Genomic DNA, 24,990 nt, shown 5'->3' on the forward strand with positions numbered 1-24,990 from the left:
GTAATCCCAGCACTCAAGAGGCAAAAGCAAGGGATCTTGAGTTTGCAAGCAGGCTGGGCTACATATCAAGACTTGTCTCAAAACAAAATAAAAGAAAAGCTTGTGACATGGTGTGTCCATTTCAAAAGAAAAACTCCTGATTATTATAGGTTTATATGTCACATAGGATCCTCACTTGGAGGCAAGAACAGAAAGAAATATATGAATATTAATATTGGGCAGCTTTGGTTGGTGAGGTCATCATATACGCTATGAATTTTCCACAGTAAGCCTGTATCACTCTTCTAATTGGAGGAAGTCACCAAGGTGTTCCAAGTGTCCATGGGTGGGTGACAGTAGTAATGTGCAGTGGCCCAGAGCCTTCCCCTTCAGGCTAGGATCTCTCCCCACTGTGCTGGTCGGTGGGAAAGTAGGATGCTTCAGGTAGTGGAAAGATGCTGAGCGCTGCCTCCTTTGTTTTAGAATAATCCTCAGGTCTGCCCCTACAACCTCTACGCGGAGCAGCTCTCGGGATCAGCCTTCACTTGTTCACGGAGCACCAATAAGAGAAGGTACATGCCGAGATCAAGTCTGACTTACAGCCTGGAGGACCTATATCCCAGCCACAGTCTCCCCCAGGGTCCTCCTTGTGTGCTGCGTTCTGGGGGGGGGACATCCAGGCTTGTTCCCAGAGAGTGATTGGCAGAAGAAAGCTAGAGAACAGCTGTACAGAGGCAAAAAAAAAAAAAAGCACCCAAGTCCAGTCCCATTACAAAGTCTCACTAGAACTCCACAGGAAATGTTTCTCACACTCTGACTTTCCTCTAAGGATTTATATAGTTTCAAACTGCAGTCAGAGAAGATTCAGACATCTTTCTCGGCTGATTAGAAGCATTATGTTCTTTGCGCGAAAACCGATAATCCAAGCTGGAGTGCTTGAAAGGTCATGTCTTATGGCCCCATGTGGTTTGAATTAATAGGGTTTTTCCTCTTCGGAATTTGCCTTTCCCAGAAACCAGCACATTCATTAGCACAGTATGGCATGTTCTATGCTCACTCTAATCCTACACGTCACCTCAGTGAACCTGCTCTCTAATCAACGTCTACGGAGCAGGTTGGATGCAGACCTGAAGACCCAGGAGGCAGCTATGTGTTGTGGTTTGGATTCATCGTATCTAACTGTAGGGAGTTCAGGTCAGGTATGTGTAAAGAATGATGTTGCTGACTTTGGAGATTTGAAGGAGAGTTGGAGTGGTCTTAGACTGCCTAGATGGAAGGAGGAGGTGGGTTTGTCTCCACTGAGTCCTCCCGAGAAGCAGATGGGCCAGTGAGCGCAACAGCACAAAGAGCCACATGCACAGTAAATATCACCTCCCTTCATGATGAATCATGTCCTCTCTGCAGGCAGGCAGGCAGGCAGGCCCCCTGTGGTTAAGTCCTTGCTCCTACTCTACTGTTGAATGGTGTTGACCAAGCTGTCTGCCCGCTCAGATCCTCTACATTTGTACATTGGATCCTGAGAGATAATGTAGGCAAAGGGAGAGAATCTCGTATATTTGTCAAAAATCAAGGATTAAGCTGGGCATTGCAGTGAGCGCCTGTAATTCCAGGACTTGGAAGGCTGAAGTGGGAGAATCAGGAATTTGAGGCCAACCTGGACTACATATCCTGCCTCAAAAAACCAAACCAACCTAGCAGAGCCAGCTAAGGGAAAGAAGAAAAACAGAAAGACATGGTTTCCAGTAGTGGAAAACTCAAAACAAAAGCGAACACGTAATCAGAGTTGTTCCTATTGTTATTCGGCTATCTCTTCCTCTAGACAAGATAAGGTAACCCACAAACCATATCTGTTCTTATTTATGACTATCTGGCCTCCACGACTGTGTGCTTGACTTCATGGTCTATCTACGCTCGGGCCACCCGGTCTCCAGAATCTGCTGCCTGTCCCCATTATTCAGCAATATCTTCAGCCGGCAGGAGCTGAGCTCTGTTCCAGGAGGCTGAAAAGGAGCTCTTGGCATTTCATTAAGAAGCTGGCAACATTCCATGCATCAGAATTAAATCTCTGTCCAGGGCAATGTAGTGTAGCCTGGGGAGTTTTCTAAACTCAGCTGAAAAATAAGGGACACTAGGCATGGCTCACCCATCTGCTTAGAACTCTCCAAAGGTATGCACAAGTAATGTATGAAAATGCTCGAACCTCCAGCGGGAAAGTATGTCCCTCCCTGTCTATAGATGGGTCAGCTTGGTATTTTCAGCTAGTTACTACTCACTTAAACACCAAAGCATTAGGAGCACCAAAACTATTAGAGAGTCCATCTATCTCTCTGGAAAGCAAATGTGTAAAGTTTAAATTGTGGTAAAAACTCAGATGATCAAGAGAAAGCAATTCAATAATCATCCAGTGAGTGCCTAGGTGAACTTGTAGTGCTTACCATAACCTTAGGAGCTAAAGATGAAGAGGATAGGATCCAGAAAGTTGTTGAATCATACCATCAGGGCTAAGACATACATATGTGCTCAGCCCCACAGACTCCTGGGAGTTGGTAAGGTTTAGTGAGTCCAAGGTCTGACTGAAGTCACCGCATCGAGAGCTGGGGAAATCAGATGGGAGTGGAACAAATTTAGCCCACTTATCACCCAAACGCTCAATGACTAGACAGGCAAACTCCACTCTTGAGTTTGGACTGTCCTGGGGCCTGGTGGGCACAGCGGGTCTTCCACTGTCAGAGAAGGGTCCTTCTCCCTCCTTAGTCAACCCCTGAGAAGACCTGTGAGGCAGTGTCCCTCTCATCCTCAAGATTCCCTCAGCAGACTCTTTTTCCCTTCCTTGAGTCAGATCTGATCCTGGAGAAGAGTCGGGCTCAGGCCTTGACCTACGCAATGGACAGCAAAACTTAGTAAAGAAAAGGAAAGCCAAACAAAACCATAAATACAGCTCATTAAAGCCTGGGAGCACGCTTTTTATAACTACATAGTAGAGAAGTGAAAATTCTAAAGCTTCTCTCAACTAATGCCAGAAAGACCAAATACAACCCAATTGAAATCAATATGGGACTCTACAAGCAATTCCTAGAAAAGGGATGAAGGACTGGTAAATAAGCAAAACTTATTCAACCTATTCAAAATAAAGGACACATTAAAAATAAGATACTATATTTCACTTTTAAGAGTATAGTCATTGGAGCTTGAGAGATAGCTTATTGGGTAAAAGCATTTGACCCAAGTTCAAATCCCCAGCACCCACATAAAAAGCCAGTATGTCTGCCCTCACCTATAGCCCCAAAGCTAGAAAGCACAGAGACAGGAGGGTTGTCAGAACTTGCCAGGGGCCAGCCTAATTCTAGGTTTAATGAGAGTCCCTGTCTCGAGGAAATAGAAGGGGACTTATAGAACAGGACACTGATGTCTTACTCTGGCCTCTGAATGTACACAGGTATGTGTACCCATGCACACACACACACATGACCACATATCTTATACATATACCACATTCACACACAAAAAAAATTAAAAATCAATATATGCCTAAAAAGTGCAATTACAATACTATCCCAGATTGGGGATGATGTGGGAATGAGTTCTCGCCTGTATCATTAGTGTGTGAAGACAGTAGTCCTACAATTTGCCAATTTTGCTTACATATGCATTGGAGATATCCAAGAAAATATGAGACAAGTGTTAAGCTCTGCATATCTAAGGAATAGCCATGAAAACGTTGGAGAAACGCTGATTACCCCCAGGAATTTTTGAATTTATGGAATTATTTCACCATTGTCATAAATTATTTTGTAATTTTAAAGGACTAAGCTGATTTCTATTTTAAGAAATAATGAAGGTACTCCCCATATCAGGCTATCCAGAATCCTTGTCCTGACTTGAAAGGCAAGAATTAACATCTTACGTTGCTTTTCTGTGGATTTCCGTGTGCATATTCCCCATAGTGCTTCCTTTTCCCTTACAGTCGTTGGAAAAGGCAATGCTTCATTTTTTGGCAGTATGTGAATAGGTAGGAGCCAGAGCCTCAACCTGACGAGGATGCGTGTCATGGAAGAAGTGAAAGACCAGAGTAATGGGCAGGAGATGGCTATTGAGAAATGATGAGTCGCTGCTTCTCACATCAAAACCCACAGATGGTTGCTGGTTGAGTGTCTTCTTGACGGCACCTCCAGAGCCAATCTGTGTCCCCTCAGAACATTACCCAAAACTGTGTCTTTCTGTTTTTCTTCTTTCCCTTAGCTGGCTGTATAGGATTCTCCCTTCAGTTTCTCACAAGCCCTTTGAGTCCATTGACCAAGGCCACGTCACTCACAACTGGGATGAAGTTGGTCCTGATCCTAACCAGGTAACCTGACCCCATGAACTGAAACATCCCATGTATTTAAAGCCTTGAACAGAAATGCCCAAATCTGGGCTGAAGTCATTGAAAACTTAGACTGCTTTTTAAAGTAAGTGCTAGCGTGTCTGTTTGTGACTCATATTTGAGTGGGGATCTTGAAACGGATTGATTGATTGTGCGTGTGTGTGGGGGGGGGGAACAGGGGAAGTAAGCATGTCTTCTTGGTTTAATGCCATGTAGATAGGCAGGGGCATGGTTCAGACTTAGGTATGGTCAAACTATCTGCACACCTAGGTCTTTATTGTTGACCTCCACTTATCACAGAATATAGGAAACACCTTCAATACTGACATCCTTACAGAGAGACTTCTGAAGTCTGGTATAGGGATGAGAAAACTGCTGAGAAGGATTCTCTAAGTCTTGTGGTGACAGACTGTTATCACGTTCACGTTCCGCCTCAGGTACATCCTTTTGTTTTTATTTTTTGGTCCAGGAAGTTTCCCCTCATGACCAGCACTATTCATATCCTCAGCCTGCAGCAATGACCCAATGCTATACCAGACAGAACTCTTTAAAGCCAAGGAAGTCTGAGACAACTCCTTTGTCTCTGGGTTTAGGTACATGTCTCTGCTCCCCGGTGTGATATCCTGCAGAGAAAAACAGCCCTGGGTTTGCATCCATCCCTAGTCCCAATGCTTACCAACTGCCCTTGAGCCGTGATGCCTCACTTAAAATGTGCTGACAGCACTGGCCTTGAGGTGTTGTGGTGAAGATAACACACGAGACAGTAGGTGTGAACGTGTTTGCATGGTGCCTGACAGGTAATCGGCAAGAACCATGATTGGGATAGGGCCGTCCTGATGCAGTCACTTACAGGCTGTGGCAGTCCCTGTAAGCCTCGGGATTTATATTCAGGTCAATTTAGCTCTTAGTTAGATTTCTTTTTTTTTTTTTTTTTCATTCTGAGGACTCTGTCTGCACTTCTATCTCATTTCTCTCCCAAGTCCAAGGAAACCTCTTGTTTCTCTTCTTGGCCCATGATATTTCGTCGATTCCTGAAAATATCTGCAAATGTACTTCCCCTAAATGCTTAGGGTTTGTTTTGTAAGGCGAAAGCCAGAAAATTTTAGCCATTTTGTTTCCTGCCTTGCTGTTTTTGTTCCCATGATTACAGGAACTCAGAGGACTGAGTAGTGTGAAGGCTAAATACTTTCTCCAGTAAGGACAGAAATGGAAGCATTTGGAGTGGTCCAAAATGTATCTTAAAATATTGTCTACTTCAGCCATTTTTCAACAGGGATATTTTTTCTAAATAATTGACCTTTTTTTAAAAAAATAATTTGTTGTATTTTTATTTTTTTATGTGCATTGTTATTCTGCCTGTATGCATGTCTGTGTGAGGGTGTCAGATCTTGTAGTTACAGACAGTTGTTAGCTGCCATATGGGTGCTGGGAATTGAGCTCATGACCTCTGGAAGAGCAGTCAGTTCTCTTAACCACTGAGCCATCTCTCCAGTCCCTAAATAATTGACCTTTATCCTTGTGTGACTTTCTCTTTTCTGCTACTGAGGATTGAACCGAGGAGTTTACGTGTGCGAGGCAAGCACTCCAACACTAAGCTATCTCCTTTCTTTTTACTTTTTATTTCGTAACAGTCTCACTAAGTTGCCTAGGGTGGCTTCGAACTCACTCTGTGGCCTGGGCATATCTTGAACTTGGAATCTTCTTGCATCAGCCTGCTGAGTAGCTAGAACTGAGGACCTGAGCCATAAGCCTGGCTTTGGGGGAAGTTTAGTGGTCTAGCAGATGCTGTCCCTGGTCCCCTCCTGTGTGTCTCCTTTCAGCCTAGTGCAGAAAAGCCAGCCCCTGCCTCACTCAGCTCTAACCCAAACTCCACAGATGCAGTCCCCACCTAAGTAAGGGCTGCAGGCTTTCACCTTTCGTCTAAACATTTAGGAATTAGCATGGCAGAGCATCCTTACTTTACCAACTTCCACTTATCTCACAAAGGGCCATAAAATCTGTGCTCACTCTCTGAGTTCCCGTTCGACCTCTAAATGCGTGACGTGGACAAAGTGAAGGCACGACCTGGCACTAGACAGAAGTCAGGAGAAAGAGAAGCAAGTATATCAGCGTTTTGTGTGGAGGAGGGAGTCAGGGCAGAATGGTTACCTAACAACCAACAGCTTCCAATGCTTAGAAACTGTCATCACGAGCTGCCAGCAGTATGAGCCATGGAGCTTCACTGTAGACAGAGATTCTATCATGTAGATAAACACTCCCAGGTAACCTCGGGGTGCTAAATCAGAACAATAGATGACTAACTGTCTGGGTTGTGTCTCGCCAGTGACTTTTAGTTTCTTCTCTTTCTCCACAGTTAACCTTTCCTTTGGTGAGACTGCTAGGCAGGGAGTTCATGACAATTTCATTGCTTGTGGAAGATGGTTTCCCAGTCAGATAAGGATATTCCAGGCCCTCCCCAGGAGAGGAAGCTACAGACCTGAGTCTGACCTTGACTCCCAGACAGTTTCTTCATCTCATCATGCCCAAGTGTCACTTTGGGGGTTTCTCTTCCTGAGCCTCTAGAGTTAAATTTCAGAATTTCTGAGTTCTCTCCCAAAGTTGCCCGTCTGCTTAGCAACAGGACTCTATTTTCACCAGAAAAATAGGAAGCGTGGCACCTATGGGTTTTATAAATGCCAATGTGATGCTTATTATATGCCAGTGTGGGAGGATTGAGAGGGCATTTGGACCACAGAGAGTTTTCCAGCTCTTTATTCAGGTGGCGCAGGAAATCCTCAATTATAGTTCTCCCTAATAGAGCCAAATTTCCTGCCACACAAAGGAACAAAGAGCCTGTGAAATGACCAAACACGAAGAAATTAGGTACAAACGACATTATCTCTGAAAATCTCTTCATCGACCCTAAGGTATAGGCTACATGATCCTGTACAGGCTACGCACAGAAGGAAATTCCTTGGTAAACTAAATCGAGGGCAACTGAGCTAGACTAAATGAATGCTTACAGGGCAAGTTTCCTAGGCAGATTGGAGGAATGGAGATCACAGTCGAGTTACTCATGTTAAGTGGGGAGGGCCAGAAGATCCAGCGTCCTTGCCTGTGCACATCATTCCCAGCAGCTGCCTCAGCATCCAAACTTCAGTCTTGTCTGTGGTTGTGTGAGCGACAGTGAAGCCATTACTTCTTTCAAATGATTTTATTAGGGGCAGGGTAGGTTTTAAATCTAACCTTTAAGGAAAATATATATATAAGGTTATATATATAACCTTGCATATGAGGTGTAAGGTCCTTGGGAATAGGCTGTTATTACCTGTTGTTTCCATGACTACTGTGCTGCCCTTTGTTTCCTGTGATTACATCTCTTCTCAAGGTCATTTGGAGGTACAGGTTCCAATTCATAGCATCTGTAAAAATCACAAAGTGTAGAGACCAGCAGATCTTTGCAATAAACTGTTGACTGATTCATAGCAGGTGCTAGCCATTAAATGAGAGACAAGGTTCTGGGACAAGTTCCCATAGTCACCTGCAACCTGGGTAGTAGTTAGCAGATGCCTGTCGGACAAGAGCTAAGGGTGTCCCTTGATACACATGGGGGAAGAAGTGCACCACACTGGCTATGGAGGGGAGCGGCCAAATCTGACACCGAAGGAGAAAGTCTGCAGACACAAGACTTGAGGAGAGTTGTGGTCACGTCTGGATTGGTTGAGGTTACAACAATTAATATGTAAAATAGGATTCTGTGGTCCTGGTCATCACTGCAACTAGATTTAAGTCAGGGTTTCAATATAAACTGATATTTTATTGGTTTTGAATTAAATTCTGATTAATTTCTGTTTCTTATCACTTTGGCCTCTGTCATTAAATTTGGGACACATCAGAATTATAAAGTTAACCTTAGGTCAAATACAGTTCTAGTTTGAACCTCTTTTTCTCTCTCCACCTCCCTACTGTACGTGCGCGCGCGCGCGCGCGCGCGCGTGTGTGTGTGTGTGTGTGTGTGTGTGTGTGTGTGTGTGTGTGTGTGAGAGAGAGAGAGAGAGAGAGAGAGAGAGAGAGAGAGAGAGAGAGAGAGAGAGTTTCTCAGGATGGCTTCAAACTCATGATCCCCCTGCTCCTGCCTCTCTAATGCTAAGAGTCAGCCTTGCCTTCTTGTAAAAGTATCTAATTTCTAAAACCTCAAATGCTGTAGGAATTAATAATGTAGAAAGTGGAACCCTCTCGCCCTAGGCAAGAGTCCCACGAATTTCAGTTGTGTATGCTAAATCATGACGTCACAACTAGTCAACATACATTTTGCAGAGAAGTTCCTGACACTGTGTTTCAAAGCTTGAGTCAATGGCAAGAAACCAAACCAGCAGTGTCGGAATTGACAGCCGCTTTCTAGTCGACCCCTGATTCACTGACGAACCCCTTCCCTGGGTTTTCCATTCTAACACCGCATTGTGGTTTCCTTTTTTTCTTTTTTGTTTTGTTTTGGTTTTCCAGACAGGGTTTCTCTGTGTAGTCCTGGTTGCCTCGGAACTCACCGTGCAGACCAGGGTGGCCTCTTACTCAGAGATCTGCCTGCCTCTGCCCCCCCGAGTGCTGGGGTTAAAGGCATGCAGCACCACACATGGCTTGACATTGTGCCTTTTTCTGCTTGGACTTGTTACCTTACCCTTGTTTCGAATTCCTTGAACACTTTGTATATGGCAGTGACCAAACATCCTTCCCCCTAGTGTCTCCTTTGCTCACATACTGGGAGAGACATGCCTCAAAACTCCTCAGTACCTTCGTGCCGCCAGTGTCATAGAAATAGCAGCCAACGATCTTCTTGACCTGTGATCTGTGCCACCTGCCATCGGCTCCCCTTGCCTGATAGACACTCTGGCTATTCTTGTACACATCTATCCTTTTGTCTTCATTTACTCCTTGACAAGTTAATATCTCTTTCCAATTTCATGCTTCATTAATTAACCACAGCATTCTGCGTTCATCACTTCCCCCTTCATAACCTTTTCCAAATATGGACTCCAGGCTTTCATGACGGAAGTCTGAGGAAATTATATTTAGGCTCCTATCTGACAGGCCTTCCTGGCAGAAGCCTGTATGGTAGGTGTGTCTTTACCTGTCAAAGTCCGATTCTAATACTCAGTAGCTTCACCAAGTACCCACATTAAAGGTCGCTGAGATTTTGAAGATTCAAGGCTTGCTTAATACTTCCTCTAATCTAACCTCAGTCCTATAAAGATCACCACCCACCAATAGGCTGTTGTGACGATCATCCTTGATGCCCTCCCAGAAGCCTGGGGACAGTCCCACCACAGCCGTTGTCTTCTTTAGTTTATATTGGATCCACATCTGAGAATTAATGGAAGCTCTCGAGTGTTTTTAAATCCAGCTTCTGGAGGCTAGTTCAGTCTGTTAATATCTCATCTAAGAAGCATGCCTAATTCTCTTTATCAGATCTCTTCCCCTACCTTGTGGAAGCTCAGAATTGAATGAGCAAATCTAAATCCAATTCAAGTTTACAGATTCCAACTCACACTCTGAGTCAGCAATCTTTTCTAGAAGCCGGTCTTCTAGAGCTTGTTTTTATTATAATCCCTAATGTTTGATGGTTGGACAATCAGACCCTTGACACAGTTAAAGCCTAGACTATGGAAATTACCACTTGGGTTTCAACTAGTATGATTTGAACCATGTGGGAATTATTTCAGAATTAATTAAAGGTCATATCATAGAATTCCTTCTGTCCCAGAACACGCAACTTATCAAAAATGCTGCCAAACAATCCATCCTTCCAGAATATTCTCTAGTGAACTTATCCAACTCCCCAGATCTTGCCATACTGACAGACTCTTTCCTCCAAAATACCTTAGGCCTTCCTGCCTTCCTTATCCAAGTCTCTCTCAGCTGCTGCTGCCTCCCATCCCCCACCACACCTCCTCCTCCTCCTCCTCCTCCTCCTCCTCCTCCTCCTTCTCCTCCTCCTCCTCCTCTACTCTCCCTCCTTGGCAGAGTGAACCTGGGTCTCCTGCTAAATATGCGCTCTACTCCCAGTCCTGACAGACATTTTAAGAAAATAATTTAACCGCTCACATCCAATTACCCCATTAACTCCTCCATCCTATATAAGTCGTCCATCCTTCCTATTCTTAGAAGTTAACCTTTGTGCTCAGGAAGCTGAGATATAGTTGGGTAAATAACAAGATCCTAACTGAAAGAAGAAGAAGAAGAAGAAGAAGAAGAAGGAGGAGGAGGAGGAGGAGGAGGAGGAGGAGGAGGAGGAGGAGGAGGAGAAGAAGAAGAAGAAGAAGAAGAAGAAGAAGAAGAAGAAGAAGAAGAAGAAGAAGAAGAAGAAGAAGAAGAAGAAGAAAAGCAAAGCAAAGCAAAGCAAAGCAAAGCAAAGCAAAGCAAAGCAAAGCAAAGGAGAAGGAAGGGTAAAAAAAAAAAAAAGACCCCCCCCCCCCCCCGCCCCTTTTGTCCCTGAGATGAAGATCTGTTATGTTTGCCCAGTCTGGCCTTGAACCCCTGGACTTGGGAAATCCTGTGTCTCAGTTTCCTGAATAGGTACTAGACTAATAGGGGACTACATCCCCATGAATAACACACTTTTATTCAAAACTTGCCTAAGAGTAGCAATGCCTAGGAATTCCACCAATGCAGAATTAACTGCATCTAATGTTCCGGCTTATCCCTTTTCATTTTATTCCTTGTACATAGGCATGAAGAAGTATTCCTAGAGTTCCAGGCAAGCAAGTACCAAAAATAATTGAAAACAACATCAATCCTTACTTGATTCTCCTTAAAACATTAACAAATGTCTAATACATGTCCTGAAGCATCACTTTGCAAAATCCTCTTCCTCTTTTTACCCAGACTCCAAGCCTTTTCTGAGCTAGGATCTTCTCTCTCTTTCTCTTGCCTGCCCCAAGCCCTTTGCCTTATCCCCACTGGTTTAGTTTGACTTTTCTACACTCTACCTTCTGCCTCTAGAAAATGGCGTCAGTCCTCACCTGCTCTTCCTAAGACACACACAGACTGATATCTACAGTGAGACTGGAGTTCAAGGATATCCAGTGAGAATGTGCAAGTCAGAATTCCTCTCCATGGAGTAGGGAGGGGCAGGGAGAGAACTGAATATGAATAATTAAAAATATTATTTACATGTGTCTACAATAATTAGCTCATGATGTAATAGTTTCATATTTTTTTTAAAAAAAAACACTTATTTTGTACCTTTTCCCATGTCTTATACTCCTGTTGGTAGATTTTTGTTGTTTGATTTTTTTTTTTGGTGTTTTTTGTTTTGTTTTTTTTCCAATACAGGGCTTCTTTGTGTAGCCCTGGCAGTTCTGGATCTTGCTCTGTAGACGAGGATGGCCTCAAACTCATAGAGATCCTCCTGTCTCTGCCTCCCAAGTGCTGGGACTAAAGGTGCGCCACCACTGCCTGGCATTACTTTTTTTTTTTAATTAATTAAATTTATTTAGTGTATGTGTGTGTTGTATACACAAATGCCTGTGAGTGCATGTGTACACACACACACACACACACACACTGCAGCACTGGTGTAGTAGAGAAGTCAGTTTCAGTATCTCCTGCCATGGGGCCCCAGGCATTTATCTCAGATCTTCAGACTTGGTGACAAGCACTTTGGTGACCATCTGTAATGCTGTATTATAACCCATGTTGGTAAATGGATTCTCCTGTCACATTCTGATACTTTCCATTTTCACTGTCATAAATCATCTGCGGCCATTTCAGTCCTTGTCTCCCCAGCACTCCAAAGCATGAACGCTGACTTGCCTTTTTTTTCTTCTTCTTCTTCTTTTTCTTTCTGAACCTCAGCCCTTCCCTGGATACCAGGGCATTGCAGTGACTCAAAATCTGCAAAATCAAATCAGGGCTCTCCAGGTCCTGAACTAGACTATCACCTCCCCCTTGTGGCCATCTCCCTCTGGAAACTGGGGCACTCCTCTCTCTGTGTTGTTCTTACCCTCCTCTATGCTTCCTTTGGATTTATGTCCGGCTTCCCTTTCCTCTCCTTGTTTGCCAAGGACGCCACAACAAAACCAAAGCAGAACTTGAGGCATCACTTTCTCCAAGCTCTGCTTCCCGAGACTGAGGCAGTTTTCTTCTGCTGTCTTGCTCCTCTGTCTTCTCACCTCTCCTTTCTGTTTCATGCCTGTTCTTGCAAGGGCTCACATCCTATTTAGTTACCAACCCTATTTAGTTACCAGCCTCTCCCCTATGTATGCGGTCAAGAGTGTGCCCCAGCTGGTCATGGTGATATATGCCTACAAGCCCAGCGTTCAGGAGACAGAGTCAAGAGGATCATGAGTTTGAAGCCAGGCTTGTGAGACCCTGCCTCAAAAACAAACAAACAAACAAACGTTTCTATCACATTCTGGGTATAAGGATATATGAATAGGGGGAGGGGTCCAGACCATAATACTCTACCTCACCCTTTCCTTCTAAATATCAACTGGCGAAATTCCCCTTCGTTGGATTCTCTTTCCCGCAAGTACAAAGGGATAGTTATTGATGGAAAATGCCTGGGTGAGATGAACCAATCAGAAGAATTCCTTGAGCAACTGAGGAATTTTTCAGCTCACTTCAAAAAATTAAAGTGTCGACCACACTTTAAGAAATTTTGCAGCATTTACTCCTGAGATATCTCTAATTTTTCTCCTGCTTTTCCTTAACTCTAGATAACACAGAACTTATTCCCATTTACCTGGATGATGATAACAACCTCATAACTGATCCAATATGGCTTCCTCATCCTATGCCTGACTCAGCTTATTCTTGTCTAAAAGTCTTCAAATCCTGCAAACATCCTTTGGTCCCACTGCCAGGCTGTCAAGTGTAGGCTCCTACACCAGAGAGGAAGAGCCTCATGCACTGCCATGAGTTTTTAAACCTCTATTTCAGTGGTTCTCAACCTGCCTGATGCGGTGACCCTTGACTACAGTTCCTCCTATTATGGTGACCCCCAACCATAAAGTTATTTTCGTTGCTACCTCATAACTGTCATTTTGCTGCTGTTGTGAATCCAAATGTAAATATTTTTTGGAGACAGATGTTCGTCAGAGGGGTTTCGACCCACAGGTTGAGAACCACTGCTCTACTTCCTGCCATGTCCCCCGCTTGCCGGCCACACTTAGACCATCCCCATTCCTGGAAAATGCGCTAAATGGTTCTGCATTGATGCTTTATGCTTTTCTGTCTTCCTGGAATTTTTCTCTTCCCTTATAAACATCTATCTGTCAAAATCCCACGAATAACTTAAAGCTGGTCCTAAATATAAATACTGCTTTCTTCCATTGAACTGGAGCACTTCTTAGGGTGTCTGAGAGAGCTCAGGTCTCCATTATCTCTCTCTGGTCTGCAACACCTAGCACATACCTATTTCCAAAAATCGCAAATATTTGTTGAATGTATTCTCCAGTAGCTCGGCTCTCACCAGCCTATAAATAGACAGGATTGCATTTCTCTAAATGCATCTTCTGGCACTGGCCGGCACTGCAGTGCATACTGCCTTGGGCAGCCTTTTTGGACAGCTGGCTAGCTCTTTTGTGTAGTTCATCTCTATCACCTTACATTTCACTCCCTGGAAAGATACTGGAGCTGTCTGCAAACCAAATGATTTCATGTATACAGATGTCAGATAGGCCTTGTGCCAGGACATACTCCTGAAGGAATGCTTCTATTTATGTATCTCTTCCAAAGCCATTTCCACTATCTGTTTACTTTCCTACTTGGGAAATCTTCACACGTTGGGGTCTCGTGGTGTAATGTTCTCAGAGTGGCACTGATGGGCAGTGGTAGGACTTTTAGGCAATGAAGCCTTTAGGTCAGTGTGGTTACAGTCTGAAAGGGGAGTACAGAAACCCACTCTCTTCTCTCTCACTACCTGACTCGGGAGGTGAACGATTTACCTCCGTCATAACACTCCACCCTCACCAGAGGCCCAAAGCCTGGGGCTTCTCATTCTTCTACTAGAATCTCCAAAACTACGAATAAACCTTTTCTCTTTATAAGTTAACTGACTCTGGCATTTCATTATCATAATGGAGGGCTGACTAGCACATTTAAACCATAACACTGGATAATGAATATAAAATCCTCAGCTTTGCATTTAGGAGCAAAGTCACATTGGGAATCTATGATGACTTTTTTTTTTTTTTTTTTTTTTGAAGTCCCATGAAAGACTTTAGGAAGTCTAAACAAATTACTGTGACTTGGGTCCTCTTTACCTGTCTGTCACCCACCACCTCAGCCTTTCTCTCCCTGTGGCTGGAGAGCTGGAGTGCTACCAGAGACTTTGGGAAACCCTGTAGCAGCCCATTACGCCAAAGATCTCCAGCAGATCAAGCAAAGCCTGATCTCTCGCCACATAAATTATAGTTCCTCTTCTCCTGAGACTGATAGATTTGCTGAAGACTTGTGTGAGTCACTCTTTATTTCATCCACCCCCTCTTCCCTCCTTGGTCTAAAAGTCAACATTACTGATTATCTTGAACCTCCTTCAATCATAGCTGCTGCTGGCTCTGGCTTAAGCATTACGGCTAAGGTTTTTATCCACAAGTTACTTCCAAGTTCTTGGATGATGTCACCAGCTTGGAATAAAGTGTCTGCCTCTAGTCAACCAATGTGAAGAGAATCCAGGTCACCCAGGGTGGTTGAGTCCGTGGCAGTTTTGGATGGAGTCAGTGAATCAAGGACTCTCAGTATTGGAAGGGATCTTCATGTCATCCAGCCAAACTTGAGTCCGCCAACTTCAGACATATTGAGGCTTCTTCTCTCTTGTTTCCTTTTCATCTCCAGGTATGAATTTTGAATCTCCTTAATTAAATGTTAACAGGGATCCTCTCATCCCCCTCCTTTGGAAATGCTAAAGAATTTTTAATTCAAACATCGAACACCCTTGGAAATGCTTTTCAAACTCTTTTAGCACCTCAGTTTTAGTGAATAGAAGTTTATTCTCCAATAGAATTTGCAAAAATGAAAAGCAAACTATGTGACATAGTTTGATAGCCCTGAAAGAAAAAGTCATGGTCAGGACTTCAACATCCCTCTTTCAGTAGTTGACAGACCTACTGGACAGAAAATCAGAACAACTTTATACACGTGTGAGGAACTGATTTACACATTGGAAGTAATATTTGAACTTTTATAAACCATGTTCTCCATGCTTATATTTATTAATCTCTTCAATCATTCAATAAGTATATATTCATACATACTATAGGCTACATATTAGATACTATAATCTATGCCATTGTTTTTGAAAGACTTAATTAAATTTCATATGGGAGGAGCTATTCAGTGGTTATATATAGTATGAAAAAAAATGGTTATGAAACTGTAGCATTCTATTATGCCATGGCTTGCCCACTTAAATAACAGGAACAGCCGGGCGGTGGTGGCACACGCCTTTAATCCCAGCACTTGGGAGGCAGAGCCTGGCAGATCTTTGTGAGTTCGAGGCCAGCCTGGTCTACAGAGCAAGATCTAGGAAAGGTGCAAAACTACACAGAGAAACCTTGTCTCGAAAAACCAAAAAAAAAAAAAAAAAAAAAAAACAGGAAGAGTACCCTCAAGGGTTGGAGACTGGAGTCTAATAACAAGGTCTACAAAGGGTTGATGGCTGGTAATGGCTTTCTTTTTTGCTTTTTTGGGGCATTTTGTTTGGTTGGTTTTGGGTTTTTTTGTTTTGTTTTGTTTTGTTTTTGTTTTTTTTTGTTTTTGTTTTTTTTTGAGACACAGTTTCTTTGTGTAGCCCTGGCTGTCCTAGCACTCACTCTGTAGCCCAGGCTGGCCTCGAACTCACAGAGATCCACCTGCCTCTCTCTCCCGAGTGCTGGGATTAAAGGCATGCGCCACCTCTGCCCAGCTAGTACTCTGGGTTTTATTTTATTATTATTATTATTGGACAAGACCTTTGTATATATCCCAGGCTGTAAAACCTTCAGTTCTCCTGCCTCAGTTTCCCAAGTACCTGGATCTAATTCTTCTTAGGCTATCACTCCTAAATTGTATTATTTAATTTGACCTTATCTACCACTGAAAGGCCTTACCTCCCAGGCAGTCTCAATGGAGGTTAGAGCTTCAATACATAAACTGGTGTTGGAGGGGAGATGGGTGTCAGTCCATATCAAAGAGTTTTATCAGTCACAAAGTGTCCTTTGACTGCCAGATGCTCTTCTATAGGAGCTCGTGGAACTATAGTCCCTTCCATAACCCCATTGTTACCTATAAGGAAAGCAAACCAAACAGGTAAAATAATTTGCCCACAGAGGAAATAGCAGACACCAAATCTTCTGGTTTGCCCCATGCATGGTCTTATTGGCCTGGGCTTACCACAGTGATTGCTCTGCAGGAAATGCACCAGGCTGAGCCTCCGGCCTCAGCAGGGAAGCTTCTGTTCTATGCTCCAAGGACAATTTCTGTTCACCCCCTTCACATTCACCAAGACATCACATCAGGGCTCCTGACCAAAGTCTCTTGCCTGATGATCCAAAGTTGAATTCCTCTTGTGGTCCAGGCCTTATCAGAGAAGCACATCAGGATCATTATAATTCCTCACGATATAGGCTCTGTCCCATCAACTGCCATCAGACACAACCGATGCATTCATTTTCTCCCTGTACCATCTGTCGTTTAAAGACGGTCATTTTTACACTGGTGAAGACAGGCTTGTTGGGGCTTCCTTCCTCTGGAATGTGGGCCCTGTTGACGGCAGGCTTCCTACGTCAGCACGTGGCTGCATTTCACCCACCACCTCAGCCTTTCTCTCCTTGTGGCTGGAGAACTGGAAAACTCCGCAGCAGACCTTGCCAACCCATCAGGCCTCGGGCTCAGTCTTTCCCACTCACAGAAGAGCCTCTTTCCTGTGAGGTGGGGCTTCATTTCTACCCACAACAGCTATCCCACCTTTAGGCAGATTACACAGGTGTCCTAGTACAACAGCCCGGTAGCCAGCAGCAATTCACTTGCCGCTGTGCTGTCTCCCTGCCCTCCCCATGCTCTCCCCTTCTCTCTCTATATATATATAGTATATATAATGTATATACTATATAATATTATATACATGTATATATTTTATAGTACATGTTTATAAACACATTTACATATTACATATAAATATTAATATATATGATATTTCTATATAATATATAATTACACATATACATATATAAAATGTCTCTCCCTCTTTCATATCCCTTGCCCATCTCTCTTTTTTCCTTGGATTTGCTAACTCTTAAGCTTGTATTATTTAAACATCGCTGCTCTCTAGAAGCTGGCATTGCCACCACCACATCTGGCTTGAGGTGCCATGGTTTATTTGGTTTAGCTGGATGGCTTATCGCTTGGTTGACTAGGTAGATTTTTTTTTAAGCATGATGCAGTAGTCACCGAATCTCTGAGTGCTGGTTGGCTGCACATAGAGGAACGTTTATAAAATGCTGATGCCTAGGTCCCACTTCCAGAGGTTCTGATTTAATTTGGCTGTGGTTTCAAAGGCTGTCCAGTTGATTCTCATGGGTATCCAGGGTTGAGAATCTCTGGTTAGCGCTGAATGGTTGCCAGGGCAACGATTGATCTGATACTTAAATATCTTCCTCTGGGAAATCTATGGTGATGACTCTTTTTCAGGTGATTTTCCTCCACTGCTACCAGAGAGAGAGGCAGTAGGCAATGGTTAGTAGTAGACCATGGCCACCCCTTAAAGCTGCAGCAGTATTTGGGTGGGGGTGTTGCCCCATGGGAGAGCATCTGTTGTGTATTTACAGAGTTCAGAGTTTGGTCCCCAGCATACACACACACCATCCTACATGCACAGTGCTCAGCTATGGCCCTTCCTGAGGTCAAGGAAATTTTCCTGTAGGTCTGTAGTTCTCTGCAGGATATTTGACTCAGAGGAGTGTTTTGACAATGGGGATATTTTTGGATCGCTATTACTTGGAGTAATGCAACTGGTATCTTGCGGGCAGGGGCCAGGAGCAGTGCTGAGCATCTCTCTATGAACAGGGCACCTCTGCAACAAAGAATTACCCAGCACAAAATGTCTCATGCCAATGGTTGAAAGCCCTTTCTAGATCCTTGCTGTTTGGGTTCCCCCTGTGTCCCCAGAAGTATCATCGTGAATGGAATCAGTCCTGAAGTATTCCTGCATTCTAATTCTAATTCGAGCACAGTTTCAATAGTCTTTTTCAAACCCGCACTTTGCATCCCTTTGAAGTGGTCTCAGAATGTCCTCATCCCCTTTGCTTTTAAGAAATGGTGGGTACAGCCTGACTGCATGTATCAGAGGCAGGATAATCCCAGCCGCACCCTTTCTATTTGCTGCTCACCTCCCCGCCTGGCTGCCTTCTCAAAACACAGAATGAACAGAGTCCAGGACCTTGACGAAGCCCTTGCCCATCCAGCCTCCACCAGGTCTAACAGCCAAGGGAGCTGGTCCCAGGATGCCGGTCACTCCGCAAGATGTGCTCCGGGGCTGCTGGGCAGATGAGCTCCCCAGCCTGGCTGCCTCAGACCCTGTGCTACATTGATTCATAAACACTGCACTGATGCTCTGAGCAGGGACTGCACCTGCTGGTTTCTCTCCCCATTTCCTTACATCAGTTCATTATTGAATTAAAGATCATTGCGATTTAAAGTGAACCATGGGGCAGCCCGGGGACAAACCCAAGGTTTGGGGAAGAAATTGAACCGGGCGCTGCAGTCACCAAATCCAATCTCAGCTGGATGCATTTTTCTGTCTCTTAAGGAAATAATTCAAAACTCCAAGGGCTGGAAGTAAAAGTGGAACCTTCCCCTGCAGTGTCAGGAGCCCACACAGAGAGGCTGGCATGCCAGGAAAGGGAGCTGATTATAAATAGCATGAAAGCAGCATCAGTCAAAACTCACAGATGTGCCTGAGCGAAATGTTAAAAGAAACACCTTCTGAGAGAGGGAGCAATGGGTTCTCTTTATTTTTATAATTGAAAGCACTAAGGAACAAAGGCGCTTTATATTCATATTAAATATACACACCCCTACAGCATACAGAAAGAGATATACAGCCCTGCGGCAGACACACAGAAACACACACCCCAATAGCACATGCACACGAGACATACAACCCTACAGAGCATACACACATAGCAGAGAGAGATACACACCCCTACAGCACATACATAGACACACACCCCTATATCACATACACACAGAGACATACACCCTTACAGAGCACACACATAGGCACACACGTGTGTGTGTGTGTGTGTGTGTGAGAGAGAGAGAGAGAGAGAGAGAGAGAGAGAGAGAGAGAGAGAGAGAACCCCTTTAAAGAAAGGATAGATAATCATTAGTTCTAACACAACAAAATCACAAATGGCCAGAACCTCGCAGAGGGAGCCATTGTCCCTTTCCCTCTCTGTACTGAATCTATTTAATAAGCCTATGGCCTCTCCCTGTGAAGTCATTTTCCTGTATGGGTATTTATTTTTCCAGCTTAGATGGAAACCATTTGAGATTCCAAAAGCATCTCAGAAGAAAGTGGACTTTGTGAGCGTAAGTCAATATTCGCCGCGCCTTCCCACTGCCCTCCTCTGTCCTGCGGTGAGAGAGAGAGCTAACCATCTGCAGTCCGGAATGCCAAGCAGAGCAGCCGGAACCGGAGGCGGCAGAGACAAAGCCACCTGTGTGCAGTGGGGGGCTGGCTGAGGGATGTCTTACTTACGGGCACCATGGGCACCATATGGCTTCTGACACCAAAGGGCACCCAGGAGTTTTTTACCTCACAGAAAGGCCAAGGAGAGTCAAATTTCCTCCGTCCAGCACTTCTTCTTTGGGTTAGAGCAGCCACTCCTAAACTTTTTGATCCATGGCGCCTTTGATGGTCTGGTGACACCTTCTTTTATTTATGTATTTATTTTGCTGTTGGTTTTTAATTTGGGGGCTTGGGGATTTTGTTTGTTTGGTTGTTTGGTTGGTTGGTTGGTTGGTTGGTTGGTTGGTTGGGTTGGTTGAGATAGGATCTCCCCCTGTAGCTCAGGCTGGCCTTGAACTCATGACAGTCCTCTTCCCTCGGTCCCAGTTGCTGGAATTACTGCTATGAGCCACTATGCCTGGCACAACCTGTGTTTTTGACAGGGTAAAATAAGCTACATCAAATTATACAGACAATTATGTTGAAATGCAATGGTAAAATATTTTTTAAAAATACTATATGTGTTTTATAGTTATAAACATGCCTCCTAGTTAATGTACTAGATCATAAGACCTATGGGAAAATCCATTCACTATAGTATGAGCCCAGATGATACTTTGAGATACCTGTGATGAATGCTACAAAAATGTCCCAGTCATTAAAAAAGTTACAGGCACTTCCGGTGCTGTTTGTGGTTTGCTGCCTGCATTCATAATACTTGAAGGAAATGATAAATTTCATTCAGATGAGTTAAAAAAAATAAAGAAAAAAATGTTCCCACCCAAAAGCTTGGAAACCTCTGAAATGGATCCCTGGGCTAGGATGGCATCAGCTCAGGTGGTACCCGGCTAAGTACAGTGCCAGCTGGCAGCCCTTCTTGATTAGTAATGTTGGCGGTACTGGAACACCTGCTCCCACAGCAAGAAGCCTGTGGGTGAAGGGACCGGAGCTCTCAGGCGGTAGGTCTCCAGGAGGACCCAGGAGGGTTCCGCAGGCAAGCTTGGCTTCGGCTTACTTAGGAAGACTCCAAGTGCCCCGCTTTAGCCCAGACTGTTGAAAGCATCTCGGAGCCTTTTTGACCTTAGAGGTGTCCCCCACACCTTGTGAGGACTCGCTCTAGTCGACCTCAAACTTCCCCGTTAAGTGATGATAGAAAAATAAATCCCCTGCCTGCAGGTTTGGGGCAGAGTGATGTAAGAAGTTCCCCTCCCCCGCCCCCCACACTTCTTGCACTGGGGATCAGATCGGCTGGTCCTGAAGCACAAGGATTTGCAGTCAGTCACAAGGTCTTCTGCTCTGCTCTGGGGAGAGTAGCCTGGCTTTCTTCCCAAGAGAGGGTTGCCCCAGGGTGGGGTAGACTTGGGGGGCACTAAACGTCAAGGGAAGTTTCAGCGCTTCCCCCCATCTTTCTACCAGGTATCACCTCCTTCCTCCCGGTTTATTGGGATCATAATAAAATATCAGTCTCAAATCCATTTAAAGAAATTATGTAAGATCATCTGACACGGCCATTAAAAGTTCTAGGTCAACTAGGATGGGACACAGTCCACCAAGTGTAAGTCAATACATTTCAGGCAGCCTAGCTCCCAATGACTTCTGGGACATTCTCAAAGCGAAGACTAGAGCCTTGCCAGCTTCTTGACTCTCAGGGGCCGGGGGCGGGCTGGGTCTCCGACACACTGCTGCTTCTCACCCTGTCTCCTGCTCTCTCAGGGGCTGCACACCTTATGTGGAGCTGGAGACATCAAGTCTAACAACGGACTTGCTGTTCACATCTTCCTGTGTAACTCCTCCATGGAGAACAGGTAAGGGGCTCGGTGCTGGGCCATGACCTACCCATCCCCCAGGGCCTGTCGGCCAGAGAGCGGGGACCCTGATAAAGTCCCACAGGCACAAACACTGTCCTTTTGTTAGTTTCAGGGAAACGGTGGTATGGATTTCTTGATAATGATATCAATTGAGAACTTCTATTTTGACTGGCTCTGAAGACATAGACATAAAATGTCATGTAACAGGGTAGGCAGAAAGGAGAGGTTAGGACCCTGGGATGAAGGAGTAGTTCAACTAAGTAGCTTGGGGACAAATGGAACTAATTTCTAAGGCTCCCTAGTGTACCAGACTTCTTCTTTGGGGCCACCAATCAGCTCCCAAATCGTGACACAGAGACTTCTTATTATGTCTGTTATTATGAATGTTCGGCCTAGCTTGGGCACATTTTTGTGCTAGCTCTTTTAAGTTAACCTGTCTTTCTTTATACCTTTTGACTTGGGCCTTTTTACCTTTTTTCCTTCTGTACGTCTTACTTTCATGGCTTCTCATGTCTGGCTGGCTGGTGGCTGCCTGGCTTTCTGCCCCGGGTGTGACCTTCTCTTTCTCCCCTGCTTTCTTCTTCTTCTTCTTTTTTCTTCTTCTTAAAGGTTTATTTATTATGTACACAGAAGAGGGCGCCAGATCTCATTACAGATGGTTGTGAACCACCATGTGGTGCTGGGAATTGAACTCAGAACCTCAGGAAGAATAGTCGGTGCTCTTAACCTCTGAGCCATCTCTCCAGCCCCGCTTTCTTCTTCTTTTCTTTCATTCTAGACTTCTCCTCTTATTTAGCCTCTCTGCCTGGCAGCCCCACCTAGCCTTTCTCTGCCTAGCTATTGGCCATTTAGGTCGTTATTGGACCAATCAGGTGCCTTCGGCAGGCAAGGTGAAACAAATGCAACACATCTTTACATAGCTAAACACACATCCTTACATCGCTAAACAAATGCAGCAGAAACAAATGTAACACATCTTTACACAGTTAAAGTAATATTCTGCAGCAGAAACAAATGTAGCACGTCTCTGCATAGTGGAAATAATATTCCACAACACTTTAGGGTTCAAGTCCAAAGTCATACTGCATGAGCAGTTATGAGGGCAAAGTGTCTGCTTTGGCTGAGAGCTGGCAGCTTTGTGTGAGGGGAATGTTCCTGCATATAGAAGTTTACATACTGTTGTTTTAAAGGGGTGTGTACGTCATAGCACATGTGTAGAGAAGTCAGGGACAACTTGAGGGAGTCCCTTCTCTCCTTCTATCATGTGGGTCCCAGGGATCAAACTCAGATCCTCAGATCCTCAGGCTTGGTGGCAGTTGCCTTTACCTGCTGGGCTATTTCGCTGGTCCCTATATTCTGCTTTTTTTTCAATTTGAAAAAGTAAATGACAACCTGCCTTTTTTGTGGAAAGCAGACTATCATGGCAGTTTTGCATACAACCTCTAAAACAACACTGTTGTGTCTAAAGCTGAAGTCTGATCTTGCTGACTTCATGAATTTGTGTGAGCTATTCAACTTTTTTATAATTATTTTTATTATTTTTATTTTTTGTTATTCTCCACAAGATTTTTTTTTTAATGCTGAATGCCGTTTATTAAAGGAGGGAGGAGGTCTTAAATACAGGCTTACAGTACAATGGGAGAACCCTGGAGGGCAGAAGTTTGCTACCAATGTTTTACAATTTTGCATCTAAGCTGTTAATGCCCATTATGCAGGATACACAGACAAGGAACTTCCCTTAAGCATTCAGGAGAGTGGAACCCAGCAGGGAATTAGCATAGGGAGGATATCAAGGTCAAGGTCAGCAAGCAAGGCAACAGTTACCCAAAACAGGGGCCAGGGACCTACAGGTCCCCCTTTTACTAAAAAGTGAGCTTCTGACTTAGGTTATGTGGGACATCAGCAGGTTACTTTACCTGTCATGGAGACACCTGTCCAGGCCACACAGGCACTCTGTCTTAGGTTGGTGAGTGCTCCCCAGGCATTACCCATCTCTGAATACTCATTATACAGGCTCAATCGTGTGAGCTGCAGAGTTAACTGCTGCCAAAGATCTCAAAGTGGTACTGGGCTTGCAATCTGTGTGTTCAACACAGAAAAGACCAACAGAAGTCCTAACTCACCCATAGCCAGTAGGCTAAAGACAACTGAGCCATTCCCTTCCTTAATGAGCCTTACTGCAAATTGGAGTCCTTGTAAGATGGTATCCCAAAAGTAAATGGAACTTGAGTTTATAAATTTATAATTTTCAAAGCCAATAGAAATGTATATAACTATTGAATTAAATTTGTCATGCCCAATAGAATGAAAGATTAACTAACTGTGGTAGCTACTTTTGTTACCAGGCTCTCCACTGTGCTAGCTGTAGTAACCAATTATGAAATGGTAATCCCAGAAACAGCAGCAGCGGTGGCTGCCACTGCTATAACAGCAACAACAGCAGCAGCAATGTCAAATTCTCTTCTGGATTGTGTGGGCATCCACTGGCATGGATACAACTCCAGGAACACGAATCGTCAGGGCCCATTTTTCTTGATCCCAGCATGACTTAAGCTGGCAGCTCTGCAAAAGAACAACTAAGAACCATAAAGAAAAAACAGGCAACTCACAAGGAGCAGAACTAATGGTCTCATAATGGCTACATTCAGGCTCATAAATTTTAAGGTATCTTCAAAGGGGGCTAAATGAATTTCAGGAGGCCAATAAATGTTGCACAGAGCCACTCCTGAAAAGTAGGTACTACACCAGCTTGAAGAGGATTGTGAAAATGAAAAGGCTTAGCTGGCATGCTACTGTTAACAAATGGAGGTCAGTGACCTTCAAGGATATCCTTATATAATTATTTTTATTTTTATTTTTTTGTTTGTGTATCAGTGTCTTGCCTGCATATATATCTGTGCACCATGTGTGCCTGGTGCCTGTGGAAGCCAGAAGAGGGTGTTGGGTCCCCTGGCACTGAAGATAGGGACAGTTGTGAGCAACCATAGGGGTGCTAGGAACAGAATGTGGGTCCTCTAAAGAGAAACAAATGCTCATAACTGCCAACCCATTTCTCCTGCCCTAGCTGTTCCACTTTTTGAGTCATGAATCAAGGCCAAGATTATAGCCCTGTGAGACACTGGAGACCCCCCTTTGGGTCTAGTCTTGTATCAGGT

The 24,990-nt window shown here is 44.2% G+C and overlaps 1 protein-coding gene across 2 annotated transcripts in view; it reads left to right on the forward strand.

Moving 5' to 3' along the window:
* Positions 1–24,990, forward strand: part of Hgd (homogentisate 1,2-dioxygenase) — a 50,857-nt gene that overhangs the window by 8,001 nt on the left and 17,866 nt on the right. The window contains exons 3-6 of one of the 2 annotated variants that reach the window (XM_006975727.4): positions 463–551; positions 4,219–4,324; positions 19,829–19,888; positions 21,741–21,832. In XM_006975727.4, coding sequence (XP_006975789.1) covers positions 463–551; positions 4,219–4,324; positions 19,829–19,888; positions 21,741–21,832 — 347 coding nt within the window. The remainder of the gene's footprint in view (positions 1–462; positions 552–4,218; positions 4,325–19,828; positions 19,889–21,740; positions 21,833–24,990) is intronic. The other variant, XM_076548843.1, reaches the window with a different exon arrangement.

This window comes from Peromyscus maniculatus, chromosome 12 (genome assembly GCF_049852395.1).
Source record: "Peromyscus maniculatus bairdii isolate BWxNUB_F1_BW_parent chromosome 12, HU_Pman_BW_mat_3.1, whole genome shotgun sequence".
Classification (NCBI taxonomy): domain Eukaryota; kingdom Metazoa; phylum Chordata; class Mammalia; order Rodentia; family Cricetidae; genus Peromyscus; species Peromyscus maniculatus.